A 16915-nucleotide genomic window follows, 5' to 3' on the forward strand; every position below is an offset into this window, starting at 1 on the left:
TGACTCCAATGTGCCGCAGACATGAGTGACATACGGAGCATATGTGCACTGTTAAACATACATCCATGCACACAGAACGTTACATAACTGGTTAAGTGCATCATGACTGGGAGAGGAAGCTTTCCCCTACTCTTGCCATGACAGCAAGCAGGATGCTAGGGTTGATTGACTAGCGCTGTGATTGGATATGGCACATCCAATGCCCTAGGATCTTGCTGCGCTGCATAGCATACCCAAGCCCTACAGGTTAACTGAGGACACCTTTTGTCCACTAGTGGAACGGAATTCACTCCTGGCCACTCATGGGTCCCACGCTGAGTGGTTTTTATGGGTTAGATCAGTGTATTCGGATGGGAGTTTCTGCAAAGATGATGTTATTAAACATCTACAGAACACATCTTCCAGGCAGTCACTTGGAGCTTGAGCATGGCAAGATAGCCTGGCAGGGCTAGTGTAGTGGGAAAACTCGTCTGGGCAGGAGTGGTCCAAAGCTGTGGCATGAATTCCCCAGGAATTAGGGGGCATCATAAACCTCCCCACCTTCCACTCCACATGGCCAGCACCGCATGCCTCTCTGACAAACACGCAGCTGCATCCCGTGCATTTCAAAACAACCCCCGCACCACCACCACCACCAAAGCAAGCCATCCCCTGCACACCCAGTTCTCCCCCTGGGGAGAGGATGAGAGAGAGAGAACAAACCACATGTGACAGATGTGAGTCATGGCGCTTAATGCACTGCTGGAAGGTGCTCAGATGCCGCGGTGGTGATGAAGGCGGCATAAAAACCTGTACAGAATGGCGTGGCTGGGGAGGGGCCAAAGGGGGCTGGGTGGGAAATTGAGCTGGGTGAAATCAAGCTGCTTTAATCTGTCTGGGGGAGTTGGAAAGGAACGCTGGCTAGGGAGAGACGGGAAAGATTGGGAGCGAAGGAAGAGATAGAGCAGGGCTAGAAGGAGAGAAGAGAGAATAAATTGCGGGACCAGGAAAAAAAAATGAAAAAGGGAAGGAATAAAATGAGAAGAGGGGGAAGAATAGAGCAAAGAGGAAGAGGAAAGAAACGGTAAAGGGAAAGAGGGTCAGAAGAGAAGGGAAGAGCTAAAGAGACCAAGACAGGGAGGCCGGAGCAGGGGAGAAATAATCAGCAATTTACATGGGTTTGAGGGATTTTAGAAAATAATAATACTGATGCTGATGAAGAAGAAGAAAAGGACAAAAGCCAGGCCTGGGGCAGCTTTAAAACCATCATTGCAGTGAATTATCCACCCGGATGGAGCTGGGGAAGGAACACCCTGTTCTCCGCCTCATGTGGCTCAGAGACTGCCTCCCCCCGTGGCCTGCTGTGGATACCGGGGGTTAGGCCTGTCCCCCAAATCCCACCCCTGCTGGGGGCAAGGAGCTGATTGGAGGGCCCTGAATGAGAGGGAGAATTGGCATCCTGGTCCCTCTTTGGCGACTGCCATCACCTGGTCCTTTGCAAGGCAGGGATCGTGGGCTGGCTTGATTTCCCATGAGCCACCGAACGCTCTGCTGCTCTGAGCTGATAGCGATTGCTCACCCGAGCCCATTAGCACTGTATTAGTGACGAGGACGCTCCCCGCGTTCCCAGTGAGATTTATCGTGGGAACCATCCCATCCGTAACGGGCTGCGCAAGGGGGTCGCCTCCCTCTCCCGTAGCCATCCCTGCTCTTCTTCCTCCCCCCGCCCCCGCCAACAGCTGTTTGGCCAGATGACCTAATTCCACTGGGTTTTAAACAGGAGCAGCATCCCCTGCTGTTTCTCTCTCTAATGGCTGAACCGTTCAGCCTTAAAACCCTCCAGTGTTCCTCGTCATCGCTCCATCAGAAATCCGCTCGGCGCTAGGCCCCTCCTTGTGCCCTCCCTTCCCCAACCTGCCTGAATGACGGCCTGCCCGAGAATGGGTTTCCATGGGAACTCAAACTCCAACAGTCGGGGATAAGAGACAATTTTCGTGGTTGCTGGACAGCCTGGGAAATTGCCAATCAGAGGGTGAAAAAGAAGAGCTGGAAAGAAGGTGGAGAAAAGGGGGGGCTACGTGGCTGAGACAGAGAGGGACCTGCAGCTTGGCTTGCAATAGCTCCACAGGCCAGGGCAATAATGCAGCAGCCTCGATGCTTCAGATCCAGGGGGCTGTTCTAACCATTGCAAGATGCCAGGGGCTCCTGGTGGCTTGGCCAGCTGCAGAACTGGGGGTGGTGTGGGCTCAGCCAGTGATGCTCGGCTTCAAAGTGGTTGCTGACGCCCCCCCCTCCTCCCCCATAATAGGAAGGGACTAGGAGCCAGGTGAGGAGTTTGGGAGAAGAGCTGCAGCTTTTACCAGGAAAATGCAATCAAGAACATTAGCTGTGACATTGGGGCTGGGCGCTGGAGGCGGGGGTGGGGGGAATGAGAGGTTTGCTTTCATCATTAAAATATTTTTAATTAAAGCGACGGCATCAAAATAAAAGTCTTCCACATTGTTAACCTACCATTGTTAACAGAAAAGGATTAAAGGGGGAAAATATTTATTTCTCTCTCCTCCCCCCAGTTTGTGTATTGGACAGCACTAAGTGAAAATGACTATAAAATTTCCCCTATATCGTCCTTTGTCAGTTTCCCCGGTTGCGGTATTGCCAATTCCCAGCATTCATAAGTTAGGCTCCAAAAAAACAAAAAAAAGTTGAGATTGTTTTATTTGCTTTCTGATGTTTGGGTCTTTAAGGGTTTGTGTTTACGCCACAACTAGGAGGGATAGAAGCTTACATTAAAAAAAAAAGAAAGTGAGATTCACACGTAATCACGGGACTCCCAGAGCTGGAGATTTCAGAAATGCCCCCAGCAAATATTGCAAGACTTGTGATAAAATTGGGAGAGTGGGAAACATTAGGTGTTGTTTGTGTGGGTCTTTCATGCAGTGACAAGACAGAGAGGAACATTTATGGGGAAAAATAAAAGGAAAAATGTGATAGTGAAACCATAACAAAATATCCAGGGGGCTCAGAGGGCTGGTGGAGAACCTGAAACGACTAGCAATTGATTTTTTAAACTGACCGCTTTCAAGTTGATGGTGTCCCCTTTTGACACATGTCCAATGCAAGTTAGTTCCTCATGGTTCCAAAGGAATATTGCTTTGCCCAGGATCATTCTCGCTGGGACAATTGCATTTGTATTAAAATATGGGACAGGCCCAAAATGGAACAGTTTATCTGAAATCCTCACTCCCCTTCCCCATTCATTCCCCCCTCTCTGGCCAAAAATAATCCCGCTTTGGATAAAATTAGATCCAGATCCAAACTGCCAATCATCTTGCAACAGCAAATCCCAACCCAATTCTCCATCGCTGGCAATTTTAAAATCAAGATTGGATATTTTTCTGAAAGATCTGCTCTCGTTCAAACAGGAATTATTGGGGGACGTGTTACACAGGGGGGTCAGACTAGATTATCACAATGGTCCCTTCCCGCCTTGGAATCTATGACCCTAACACATTTTTTTAAAAAATATAAATCTCCTCCCCAGTTGCCGCCCCGTCCCATTCTGACCATCTCTAGGCAGGAAGGATAGCCTGGTGAGCAGAAATTGGGACTGGGTGTCTGAGGAATGTATTTAAAGGGATTTCAGCAGGTCAGTTTTGTCCCAAAGTTTAGGTGTTTGTTAAAATAACCCGACTTTTTATAGTGTCTCAGATCAATCGAAATATTTCCCTGATATTTTCCCCGGTCGATCCAGCACTGATGTGTTTTTAAAGATACGCCCTGCAGTGTTCGCAACCCGGACACTGCAGCATTAGTACGTGTGCATGAGACCCTGAACATTTCAATTGTTTGTTAAACTCTGCTCATTTTGTTACCTCATCCTCTCCACCCCACTTGTTTGTCTTGTCCACCTGTTGCTTCCTGACTAGCACTGAGCCTGGGGCAGGGGCCGTCTTCCTTCTTAGTTGGCTGTACAGCCCCTAGCATCATGGGGTCCTGATTCTGGACTAGGGTTGCTAGGCGTTGCCGGGATACAAATAGTAAATGCTCACAATAAGAGGAACGTGACTAGGCACTCCAAAGTGAAACGGTCCCATTTATTTTCATTGTCCAAGGGCAGAGAGGAGGGTAAAACAGTGACAAGCAAATGAAAATGTTTTAAATTCTATGTAGGTCTAATACGCTGGAGAGTTGCAAACAGAATTGGTCAGGAAACTTTGTCTTAAAAAAAAATGGGGCTGTATTTTCTGGTCACCCACCCTGTTGTAAATCAAGAGCCAGACCCGTGACTTTTAACCCTTTCAATCAAGTTGATCAGAGGGCAGCTTGTGCCATGAAAATACCTTGACATTGAATGAGACCCGTGTGTTTGTGTGAGCGAATGCACCTGGGTGCACGCAGCTGTACGTCTGTCTCCGCACGCTGCCCGTGCGGCAGGAGTGTGGATCTGTCTGTCTGCACGTCTCTCTCGCTCTCTCTCTGGAAACGTGGCTCGGACAGCATCCGCGGAGTCACTGTGAGATGCATGTTGCCGGGCATGCATGAGCCCGTGTGTGGTCACGTCTATTATTTATGGGTGTGCGCATGTGTCTCCCAATGCGCTCTTGTGTAAGTGTGTGCCGGCACGTGTGGGCCCTCCCCTCACGTGTCCCCATGCGTGCGCATGTGTGTGTGTGTGGGGAGGGAACGGAGCACTGGGTTACCTAGGTGGGGAGCCACTTTCTAAGCCGGTGGGTGCTGCCCGCAGCATGAAAGCCCCCCCCCCTTCCCCTGTGCTGTTGTAGCTTGCAGACCTGTTGTTTTTCAGGTCACTGCACTCTCAAGCAGATAGCAGCCTCTTCGCTATTTTCCCTGACACACGTCACATTCAATTGGTTTTGTTTGAAGCCGGCCCCTCTGATCCTGTCACTAACAATAAGGAATCCTCCCTCGCTGCTCCTCCTAAACCTCATCCTGACACAGCCATTCCCTGCGGGGCGTTTCTCCTATGCACGTTCCAGGGGGCGTATTTAACCGTTTCGGTGACACGACCCCTCTGCGGGATGGGGGGCAGGATCGTCCCTGGGGTCAGGCACTGTGAGTAACCGGCTGGTGTGATCCAGAGGCCAGAGCTCCACGCTTCCAACGCAACCAGACGCCATGTTTCTCTCCGGCCTAATGACACCCGGCTGTAAGATGTTAGCATCGGAGCCTGGGCTTCGGGCCGGAGGGGGGGGCCGCTTTGTGTGGAGTGATGGAGACGGGAGTAGGGCGGGGTGGGAACAGGAAGAAGGCACCCCGTTGTTGTCATCACTTCCGCTCCCCCTTCCCCGTCCCCATAAACTCTCCCAGGGTAACCTTGAATTGAGTTTCTCCCTGACAATTAAATAATCCAAAGTGACTCGCTGCCTAACGTGAATGTAGCCGTGTGCCTTTCGTCCCCTCTCCCCCCAGGGCCAGAGTGTGCTGAGCCCTCAAGACATGTCCTGTGGACAGTGGGAGGGAGGGGAGAGGATCTTCGTACTCCCTTTGGCCCCGCACCCACCCATCTCCCTGGCATTAGTGCCAACCCTTTGGCAACATTTCTAGAGTGTGGGATCCTGGGAGCCAGGACACCTGGGTTCTTTTTCTGTCTCAAGACGCAGGAGAGTGGTCTAGTGGTTAAAGCCTGTGGAGGCTGGGCTGGGTTCTAGTCCCTCTCTAGTCGTGAGAGCCAGGAAACTCGAAGTCAGGGCGCCTGGGTTCCATTCCCTACCTCTGCTGTGCAACGCTGGGCAAATCATGTTTCCTCACCTGTCATGTGGGGAGGATGATGCCCACCTTGCAGGGGGTGGGCCTGGGAGGTTTCGCTCTTTAACGTCTGCAGTGTGCTTTGAGATCCTCCGATGGAAGGAGCTATTATTAACCCTTAGGGGGCTGGATCCCTGCTTGGTGTAACAGGAACCTCATTGGATTGCTGTCCGGGATGAATTGTGGCCCAAGGAAAGTAACTCACCTGCCCGTGTGTTACATACCCGAGGCCGGATGCCCCGTGTCCTTGTCCTCTGAGCCGCGAGACTCACAGAAGGTTGATGTTTCTGTGTTTGCCCCTAGGGGACAGGAAGCTGTTTGTGGGGATGCTAAATAAGCAGCAGTCTGAGGATGACGTGCTCCGGCTCTTTGAACCGTTTGGGGTCATTGACGAATGTACCGTGCTCCGGGGACCTGATGGCAACAGTAAAGGTGCGAGCCTCCTCTGTCTGTCATGCCTGTCTTGCTGTCTCTGCGCCCTGGGGTGCACCCAACTCAACCCCTGCGCTGGGCGGGTCTGTGCGTCAGGGCCAAAGATGGAGGGTGGCAGGCAAGAGGAGAGGCCTGCTTCGGAGAGGGGGAACGTGGCTTGGGGCGAGTCCCTGGGTCAGCCGACGTTGATGTGCCCAGCTGTCTGCTTGAATCAGCTGGAGCACCTGCCAAGCCATCCTCCTGCCTCCATCTGTCCTGGCCCTGGCCCTGGAATGCTTTGTAGGGATCGGCCTGAGCAGCAGGATCCGGATCTCAGGCTCTGGGCCGGTTCGGATCCGGCCTCGGGCCCGCTCCCCGGTACGCAGGTGGCGCCTGGCTCCCGGCCTCCCTCTCGGGTTTGCTCTCACCTGCAGTCTCCCTTGCTCTCTGTCCCTCTCCAGGCTGTGCTTTTGTAAAGTTCTCGTCTCACACAGAGGCTCAAGCAGCAATCCACGCACTGCACGGCAGCCAGACGATGCCTGTGAGTATGAGTCCAAGGTACCCGTCACGCCCCCTGCTCCCCATCTCTGTTCAAGTGACCGCTCCCCATCCATCTGTGGCTGGGAACCCCCATCACCGCTCAGCAGAGCAACAGGCACATGCATGTGTTGTGACCTGTGTGGCCAGGACTGTGTGGGAGTATGTGTTACTGCTCTGCCTGCGCGTTCGGTTGTATGTGCCCAGTGTATCCCATCATCCTGACTATCTTAGGCAGGGGTGGCGGTTGTGGTGTTGTGTTTGCCGTGGTAGGTCTCACTGTGAGTGGACAGGGCAGGGCGTGTGTGTGTATTTGGGCTCCTATAGGCATGTGGCTGTGTGTGACCTGATGTGCCGCCTTGTTACCTGGATGTTAGAGTTTGCGATTGTGTATCTGTGATTGCTTTGGGGTCGGTGTGATTAGGGGGTCCTGGGACAGAGTACATCTTTATCTACTCTGCCTGTACATATGGCGGTGTGCGTGCCCTGTTGTCTGCCTTTCCGTCACCCGGGGCTGGGGTGTGTGTAGAAAGGAGCATGTACTTGTGTCCAGAGTGGGTGTGACTGTGAGTATTCTGGGGTGTGGTGTGCATGGATGTACATGCTTCGTACATGCTTGGGGGCGGGAAACAACATCTGTCCTGTGTGCCGGAGCTATGGCTGCCGTATAGTTGTGCGTTCTCTCTCCGTGTCACCCGGGGTGCTGTGGGACTTTGCATTGCTCAGGCGGTTGTTACTCTAGGATGCATGTGTTGCTTGTTTGCCTGCATACACAGTTGTGTATATGTGCCCTGTACGCCAGTGCTGTACCGGTGCCTTCCTGTCACCTCACTGCCAGTATCTGCGGCTGTGTGTCGTGTGGATGTGAGGACAGCCGGATGCTCGGTGCTGCACCTGCACCTGTGGCTGGGCATCCTTGTGCATCCCTGCAGCAGCAACCATGTTTTCTTGTGTGCGTGTCTGTATCTGTGTCCACCAGCTTGTGTGTCTGGGCAGGGCTCCCCCTAGCTCTCGGGTTTGGATCTCAGCCTGAGCCTTTCACTCTGACATTTGCTGTTCTGCTGACCCTCCTCCTCTCTTCCTCTCTGTGCTGCCGCTCCCGCCAACGCCGCCCGATGCCCTCACTGCTGTGCTCTTCTCTCTCTCTGTCTCTGTCTCTGTCTCTCTGTCTCCTCTCTCTATGCATAGGGGGCCTCCTCCAGTCTAGTCGTGAAGTTTGCTGACACCGATAAGGAGAGGACCCTACGTCGGATGCAGCAAATGGTGGGGCAGCTGGGGATTTTCACTCCGTCTCTCACCTTGCCGTTCAGCCCGTACAGCGCGTACGCGCAGGCTGTGAGTATCGCGGGGCCCTATCGCCGTGGCGTGACACCACGGAGACCAGGGCTGGCGGAGACCAACCGGCTCCCGGAGCGGTCTGCTGTGGTCTCCTGGGTTCCCTTCTCAGCCTGTTGTGCTGCAGGCCCCGGTGCGTTTCTCCTAGTGGGTGTGACTGGTTGGCCGACGGTCCCTCAGGAGAGATCTGGTCTCATTTCTGAGTTGTGACGTATTGCTTCAGTACAGTGCCTGCTGGAGCTAGTGGACCGGTTGAAGTGTCTGGGGGTCCTGAGAGACAGTGCAAGTGTGCCCTGGTGTATTTCTCTGGTAGGGCCTGTCTATGCTGCAGTCCCAGACTACCCTGTGCTGACGGGTGTGCTGCTGCTTCACTGCTCCGGGACCCAGCCTAGCTAGATTAAAGCTTATCCTGGAGATGTCAGCTCAAGCTAGCAGTGTAGACCTTCCCGAGGTTTGTGGGCTGTTTGGAGCCATGATGCCTGGGACTTGTCTCCTGGATATGCAGTCTTCGAGTTGTGATGTATTTCTCTAGCATCCGGTATAGTGTCCCTGGGCTGGGTGTATAGCTCTCTTAGCCCTTGGGAATGATTGTGCCACGGTGGGTCGTGAGTTTCTCTCTTAGCTTTGCTGCAGTGCTCAGGAAAATCCTAGCTTCTCAAGTGGGTTCTGGAGTGTTTCTCTCTTCGCTGGCGCGATCACGTGGCCTGCCGTGGCTAGGAGAGTCTTCGAATCGAGGAGAACGTACCTAGCTCTGCTATATTTCTCTCCTGGCTGGTTGTGCCTAGGATAGATTCATAAGAACATAAGAATGGCCCTACTGGGTCAGACCAAGGGTCCATCTAGCTCAGTGTCCTGTCTTCCGACAGTGGCCAGTGCCAGGTGCCCCAGAGGCAATGAACAGAACAGGTAATCAGCAAGTGATCCATCCCCTGTCGCCCATTCCCAGCTTCTGGCAAACAGAGGCTAGGGACGCCATCCCTGCCCATCCTGGCTAATAGCCATTGATGGACCTATCCTGCATGAATGTATCTAGTTCTTTTTTGAACCCTGTTATGGTCTTGGCCTTCACAACATCCTCTGGCAAGGAGTTCCACAGGTTGACTCTGCGTTGTGGGAAGAAATACTTCCTTTTATTTGTTTTAAACCTGCTGCCTATTAATTTCATTTGGTGACCCCCAGTTCTTGTGTTATGAGAAGTAGTAAACAACACTTCCTTATCTACTTTCTCTATACCAGTCATGATTTTATAGACCTCAATCATATCTCCCCTTAGCCATCTCTTTTCCAAGCTGAAAAGTCCCAGTCTTATTAATCTCTCCTCATACGGAAGCCGTTCCATACCCCTAATCATTTTTGTTGCCCTTTTCTGAACCTTTTCCAATTCCAATATATCTTTTTTGAGATGGGGCGACCACATCTGCACGCAGTATTCAAGATGTGGGCGTACCATGGACTTACATAGAGGCAATATGATATTTTCGGTCCTATTATCTATCCCTTTCTTAATTATTCCCAGCATTCTGTTTGCTTTTTTGACTGCCGCTGCACGTTGAGTGGATGTTTTGAGACTCAAGACCTACTACGGGGTCTCAGGTCCTTTGGCTGCAGACCAGGGCTACCAGAGCGGAACGCTGTTGTTAAAGAGCTGTGTGATGGCAATAGTGTTCTTTTCCGTGGGATCTGGGCCATTGTCAGAGGCAGGAATCCAAGCCTGATGGACCAATGGTCCCATCTGGTAGTGCGAATCCTACCTTCCTGTGGAGCATCCAACGCTGGTTGGTTCTTTTCATCTTCAGGTCAGCTGACTACCTCATATAAGGTAGAAAGGCCCAGAGAGACTCTACACGTGTCTCCACTGTCCTAAAAAACCCCGCAGAACCAAGTCTCAGAGCCTGGCACAATTGACTGGGGCTTGCAGAGCTCAGGCTGCGGGATTACAAATTGCAGTGCAGATGTTTGGTCTTAGGTTGGAGCCTGCGCTCTGGGACCCAGCCCCCTCGTGGGGTTTCAGAGCCCAAGCCCGAATGTCCACACTGCCCTGCAGCCCGAGTCCCGTGAGCGCGAGTCAGCTGACCCAGGTCGGCTGGGGCCGTGCCATGGGTCTTCTACTGCAGTGTAGACGTACCCTCAGTGACCTGCTCAAGGCTACACTGGAGCAAAAAATTTGGACTTAGGTGCAACCTTCATTCAGTCCCCTTTGTCCCATGGACCCCTCCCCGCCACGCACACACACACGAGGGAAGAACACTGTCTGAGTTTGGAGGGAGGAAAAGCTGCCTGGACCTAACCCCAATTGATGTCAGTCGTTTACATGGCTCTCAGTTCAAATTGTACCCGCCGGGGACTCGCTCCGCACCCTCCCCCCAACGCAGCCACCTCTGCCCGTTGAACGGGGGTGGGGCAGGACGCGAGGAAGAACACCGTCCGTGTCAGACTGGAACTGCAGTGGGGAGTTCAGGGAGCTGGGCCGTGGCCAGGACTGGCTAGTGGACTGTTCTCTGGAAAATGATTGCCGGGTCTATAACGACCAGCACCGGTCAGGACCTTGGTGTTACGTGTCATTCAAATGATGACGCCTCCTCCTCTCACCAGCACCCAGCGCCTGGGACACTGGTTGAGTAAGGGCCTGGACGGGACAGTGCCTTGTCCTGAGCTACCAGCATCGCCTTCTCCAGCACCCCAGGGCTTGCTTCCAGCTCCCCCGTCCAACTACTGGCCACCCTTGATCTAGTTTAGCTGTAACGAGATCCTAGCCAAGGGGGCCAGCATTGGCGCAGTGGGGGCTTTTGTCCACGCTGGTTTCTGGTGTGTGTGTTAGATTGTGGGGTAGGCAGGGGCAGGGGTGCAGGGAGGTCATGGCGTGAGAGGTCTTTGACTTTAGGCTTGGCCTTCATCTTCTCTTTCACTCTTGACTGGCCCTGCCTCCCACTCCTTCTCCTTGACTTCATTCCTGGCCTTTTCCTCCTTGACTCTTGGCTTGGCCTGCTTTCCTTCCCTTTGGCCTTCCCCCTTCTCTTCTCATTGGCTGTGGCCCAGCCCTGGGCCTTTAATCTTGGATTGTTGCTTCCCTTGGACCTTAGGCTTGTCCTGATCTTTGGCTTCTCCTCTCGCTGGAGGTGAGATCCTGGCCTGTTCTCGCCCTGACTACATCAGGGTGTCGTGCGTCTCGGCAGTGTTCGCCCTTCGAAGTGCCCCCCATCGGATGCGGAAGGGGCGGTACCGGGGAGGGATTTGCTAGCAGAGTCCTTGTAGAAGTATTCCGAACGTCAATCCAGGGAGCAGCCTCAGCTGATCTCCGGAACGGCTACAGGTTTTTCCAGGGCAGCACTGACGCGGAAGATTTGACACTACGTGATTAGAATGTATCGGTGCAGCAAGTGATGGTGGCACTGCATGATCCCAAGGGAACCTCGTTTGGTCTGTTTGCTCCGTAATACGCCGGCAGGTTTTCGCCAGCTTGTGACTCGCTGGGTCTCTGGGCCGAAGCGATCAGACGGGTTAGAACGATGGCGATGGTAATTCCCTACACAAGGCAGAGAAGGAAAACAGTTGTGACCCTGCGTAAGGACCATGAGTGGTTAAGACTTGGCTTAACATCGCCTCCCAAAGACAGCACCTCCAGGAGCACAGCGCCACGTAGCACCAACCTGGGGTACTGGTTTGATACCATCTCTTGTTCTACTACTGAGATACCCACAACACTCCCAACCCCGACTTGCCTGGCCTAGGAGGTCTCCCAGGCCAGTAACCACCAAGCTTATCCCTGCTTTGCTTAGAAGTGGGCACCACTGGAAAAACCACACGTGCGGGAATAGTGACAACCCAGGTTCATAGGCAGACAAGCAGCTTCTTCCGGGGAGTGTCCATGTGGTGTCCCAGGTAGCGGCTCTGTGGCCTTCCCATTAGCATGTAGAAGGCTCTGCGTAGAGGCCCTGGGGTGGTGGCCTCACCTGGGGCATTTCCTTTGGGGTGGGAGGATGTGGCAGTCAGACTGCACCCTCTTTCCCACTAATATTGTGCCCTGCACGGATAAGCGACACGGGTGGTGTGACTCCCGTTGCGATGTGCAGGCGCCTTCAGGGAAGGGAATTTTCTACCCAGAAGCCAAAACACTTTATTGATTCCCCGTCCACCCCCCGTAGATCTCATGGGAGCTACAAAGCTACCCTGTTTCCCCAAAAGTAAGACATCCCCCGAAGATAAGACCTACTTCCAGTTTTGCCTCTCGCTGTAATATAAGGCATCCCCCGAAAATAAGACCTAGCGGCGGGCGCCGCCGCGCGGCTCACTGATTGGCCGCAGGACAAGAAAAATAAGACCTCCCCTGAAAATAAGACCTAGCGCATCTTTGGGAGCAAAAATTAATATAAGACACTGTCTTATTTTCGGGGAAACACGGTAGGTTTACTTGGTCCTGCCTGAGCACAGGGGGCTGGGTTAGATGACCTCTCGAGGTCCCTTCCAGCCCGACATGTCTGTGATTCTATGATTCTCCCACCCATCCCGCTGCTGCCCTGCTGAGCTGAATATTGCTCCAGCAGGCCTTGCTTGTGCCACTCTAAAGAGACATTAATGCCACAACTTAGCCAACTCCTATTTTGACTCAAAAACAGCAGTGATCGGATGAGGTGCTCAAGCTAGATTGATATGTCTAGGAGCTACCAGCTCCTTGACTCTAGAATTCACTGCTTCGGTCCCGTGTTTGCTGATCTCTGGGCCACCTTGGTTGCAAAGGCTCTGTATATACTCAGTCTTCTTAAGGGGTGAGTTAAGTTGATGCAGTATCCATTAGACTAGAGAAGAGACAGGAGGGGAGTGAATATAAGGGGATTCTCTATTGAGGCTTCTGGACACAGACAGACCTTGGGGTTTTCTCTGGCTCATTAGCTCCCAGCCTGGGCACTGTGGATCATCACACAAAGGTCTTCCTCCCTGCACATGTCACACCATTTACTCACTGTCATTCTTGCCTGTGAGAAACAGTGGTGTCCAATGCTATCACAGGGCTATAAAGGGGCGGGATAATTTGGTGGCCATTAATGACTTTTGCAGCTATTTGCGCTAAGATCTGCGTAATCAAATCTCATGCTTCAGAGCATCAACGGATGGCCGCAGGGGTCAGGAAGAATTTTCCCTTCCTCCCCCTCTCCTACCCCAATGTGCATCACTACCTAGTTAGCCAGGTGCATTATGGGGCCAAGGGGGTTTGCCTTCCCCTGAGGCACCAGGCGAAGGCTGCTTCTGGAGGCAAAATTGCTCTGATTTTGTATGGCAAAGTCTGTGACGTGATCTCAGCCCCAGCGAGTGCTGTGTGTTGTTAGTGTGGAGTCTAAAAGGGACTGCATGTGTCTGAGCAAAATACAAACGTATAACAGCCGTCTCCTGGCAAAGGGCAGAGTGTGAGGGGAGCGGTCTCACAGAGCTGCCTAGTGGAATTCCCATCCTTCGGGCTAGTGAAACCCATACTAAGGAATGCTTCCTAGAGAGCAGTCTTGCACTGGTCCCCTGGTGGGAGAGGGCTGGGAGGAAATGCCTTACTGGTCCTTTAGCATCTCTAACTTGTCTGGTTCATTTATAAGGTCTCCCTTCATGAGTAGATGAAGACAAGACTGGGAGGAGGAGCATGGGGTGGAGGCAGTTCTATCGCCACACAACGCATCCAAGTACCTGTGGGCTTCTCTTGTAATGAGCTGGCGAATATGTATGCGGTACCGCTGCCCTTTGTGGAACAGAAATCAGAGCTTTTCAGCTGTGTGTCATTGACCCCATACTGCTAACAGTGATTCTTCTTTAGCTCAAACTCTGGGGACCCGTGTTTTCAGAACAGGAAGATCCCCAAGTTCTAGCCTGGCTGCTGCCATGGGGGGGTCCTGGTGTGCAGCACAGAAATGGCCCAGGAGGCAGTGGATTTGTTACAGTACTAGAGAGATGGGCCAGAGAGAAGGGGTGGTGTTAAGAGCTGGAGTTTGGGAGCTCAGTCGAGGCCAGGGTTTGGGTGAGACATTGACATAAACCTCTTGGGAGCGGCTCTTCCCAGGAGCTTGTCCGGCCGCCTCCCAACCCAGCCGCAGGGAATCGGCTCCTTCCTCTGTTGAATCAGACCCACGATCACATCCACGGGGGCCAATTTGGGGTTGAAGCTCAGCGGGGTTTGTCTGCGAGGTTGTGTTTGCGGTGCCTTGCTGGCCTGGAGCTGCCCCTGCAGGAGCCGTCGCTCAGGTGAGTATCCAGGGAGCAAGGATGCTCCTAGCCCCATCACCCGGGAGGGCCTCGCCAGCCAGGCTGTCTGAGCGCTAGAATTTGGGGTGGATTGTTGGAATCTGGTGCCCCCTAGTGGCTGGTTGGAGATGAAACCTGCCTCTCAGATCCTGTGGCTGAGTTAGTAGCTGGGGTGGGGTTAGCATGTGGGCGCTGTGTGAATGGACGGGGGGAGGGCTGGCCCTGGAGCCCGGGGCTGAGTAACTTATTAGACGTACCCTTGCACCAGGGCTGAAGGGACGTCTCTTTGCTTCGTTTCACAGCTGATGCAGCAGCAGACGACGGTTCTCTCCACGTCTCATGGCAGCTACCTGAGCCCAGGCGTCACCTTTTCCCCGTGCCATATCCAGCAGATCGGCGCCGTCAGTCTAAACGGGCTACCAGCCACCCCTATTGCACCCACCTCAGGTAGGTGCCCTGCCCACCACCCTCAGCTCTGAGTAGAGCAGAGTTACTATTATTACTATTATTTACCCACGTAGGGTTTAGGTAACAACCAAGAACGAGGCCCCATTGTGCTAGGCAACAGACTATCCCTGGCTTGCAGAGCTCCAGTGCTGCGAGCTTCTTTACAGCAGTGCCCTACCAATGCTATTTAGGCCTGTGGCATTGTGCAGCTATCCCCACAGCACTGCCCTGTCTCCAGCAGGGGACAGGACTAGGAGACCTCTCAAGGTCCCTCCTGGTCCGGTGGGTTCTATGGTTGTGAGCTTCTTTGCAGCAGTGCCAGCCAGAAGATGATAATGAATCGTTGTGGGTTGTGGAGGCCAAGCTAACGTGGGATTTGTTTGCCTTTTCCCTCAGGGCTACACTCGCCTCCTCTCCTGGGCACAGCTGCAGTTCCGGGGCTGGTAGCGCCAATCACAAACGGGTTCACCGGGGTGGTGCCTTTCCCGAGTGGCCATCCCACCTTGGAGACGGTTTACGCCAACGGCCTCGTGCCCTACCCAGGTATGGAGGAAGGGGAGGACCCTTGACTGCCATCTTCCTGGCTCGTAGGGCCAGACGATCCGATCGACTCCACCATCTCCCCAATGAAATGCGGTGGCTCTTGTTACTCTGTGTTCTCTCTCCTCCCGCTCCCCATCCCGGCTTGTTCTAGGTCTCTCTCTCTCACCCTCTCTGTGTCTGGGCTTAGCCACACATCACAAACCAGAGACCTCAGGGAGCCAGAACTAGTAACCGTCCCTGGCTTCCCAAACAAGGAGTTTCTCATAGCTGCTGGCAGCCGCTCTGGGTCCCTTGGGCTTGCGGCAGAGTCAGAGAGCGCATATCTAGCTCTCCCACGATTCCCTTTTTATTCCTTTCTCTTTCTCTCCCTCACTCCAGCTCAGAGCCCCTCGGTGGCAGAGACCTTGCACCCAGCCTTTACCGGGGTTCAGCAGTATGCAGGTACCTGTCCCCTTTTACGGCCCTCCCCTAGACTTCCCTTGTGTTCACGTTCCGTTGGATAACTGGTTTGTTACGTCTCGTTGACCGCAGCCATGTATCCGACCACGACCATCACCCCGATAGCCCAGACCATCCCCCAGCCGCATCCCATCCTGCAGCAGCAGCAGCGAGAAGGTGAGGACTTGGGACAACGGGAAGCTCCGGTCTGGGGGCTGACGCTCTGACGCTCGTGGGATTCCCTTGGGGGAGCTGAGCCTCGTGGGCTCTGATCTCCCCCGTGGAGGGTGAGCAGGCTCCACACAGTGCCCCGGAGAAGCCCAACCCATGAGCCATGGCTTGGCTTCAAAGCTGGCAGCGTTGGTGCCACCAAACCACGCCAGTTGCACAAGCCCCCTTCTGGGGTCGTCCCCAGTCACACGGGGCCTGATCCGCAGCCTGTGGAAGTCAGCGGAAAGCCCGGATCAGGCCCTTGATGAGAGGGAAGAGATGCACTCCATCTGGCATCAAACAGCCCCAGTGAAGATGGTAGAGCCGGGTGCTGCAAAGCGGTCTCTGCACTTCTTAGACTTTCCGGGCCCCCAGCCTGTCACTTTCAATAATGTGACCCGAAAGGGATGAGGATATTGTTATCATCCTGCACCGGCAGCGCAGTTACTGCTCTGCCCTGCCATGCCAAAGGGTTGAATCAGATTCCTGAGACTGGCATGCATAGCTGGCCCAGCATGGGGCGAGAGCCCCTGGCATCGCTCTCAGCGGCTCCTCCCGGCTCTTCTGGGAGGAGCGTTGGTGGATTCCCCCAGCCATCCCTGCTCAATGCAGCAGGCTCCATCGAGGGCCTGGGTCACTGCTTTAATCAGCCGGTTTGTAATCTGCAGGCTGCCTGGGACTAGTGGCTGAGTTGGCAGTGCCGGCTCAGCCCTTCCCCGGGGGTGTCCAGCGCAAGCCTCGAGGTTTACCGTGTGGTCGTCTTTCAGATGGGACTTCAACTCCAAGGTCCAGACCTTAACAATGAGTCCCCAGGGCTCTCAACCCAGCGGCTTCCACCAGGGCTAAATTCATGCCAATGGAACCAGGGCCGGCTCTGGCTTTTTTGCCGGGGGGGGGCGGCCGGAGCCCCTGGGGGAGGGCGGCGAGCCCCGGCGGCGGCTCCGGTCTCCCCCCCAGCGGCCAGAGCGCCAGGGGCAGGGCCGCGAGCCCCGGCGGCGGCTCCGGTCTCCCCCCCGGCGGCCAGAGCGCC

At 54.1% G+C, this 16915-nt stretch overlaps 1 protein-coding gene across 1 annotated transcript in view; it reads left to right on the plus strand.

The window, feature by feature from the left end:
- Positions 1-16915, plus strand: part of CELF5 (CUGBP Elav-like family member 5) — a 57233-nt gene that overhangs the window by 36243 nt on the left and 4075 nt on the right. The window contains exons 4-10 of the mRNA XM_024221901.1: positions 6049-6177; positions 6618-6697; positions 7882-8028; positions 14550-14694; positions 15091-15237; positions 15616-15678; positions 15769-15852. Of these exons, the coding sequence (XP_024077669.1) occupies positions 6049-6177; positions 6618-6697; positions 7882-8028; positions 14550-14694; positions 15091-15237; positions 15616-15678; positions 15769-15852 (795 nt within the window). The remainder of the gene's footprint in view (positions 1-6048; positions 6178-6617; positions 6698-7881; positions 8029-14549; positions 14695-15090; positions 15238-15615; positions 15679-15768; positions 15853-16915) is intronic.

The sequence above is a fragment of the Terrapene carolina genome, unplaced genomic scaffold (genome assembly GCF_002925995.2).
Source record: "Terrapene carolina triunguis isolate 2854851 unplaced genomic scaffold, T_m_triunguis-2.0 Scaffold194, whole genome shotgun sequence".
Lineage (NCBI taxonomy): Eukaryota > Metazoa > Chordata > Testudines > Emydidae > Terrapene > Terrapene triunguis.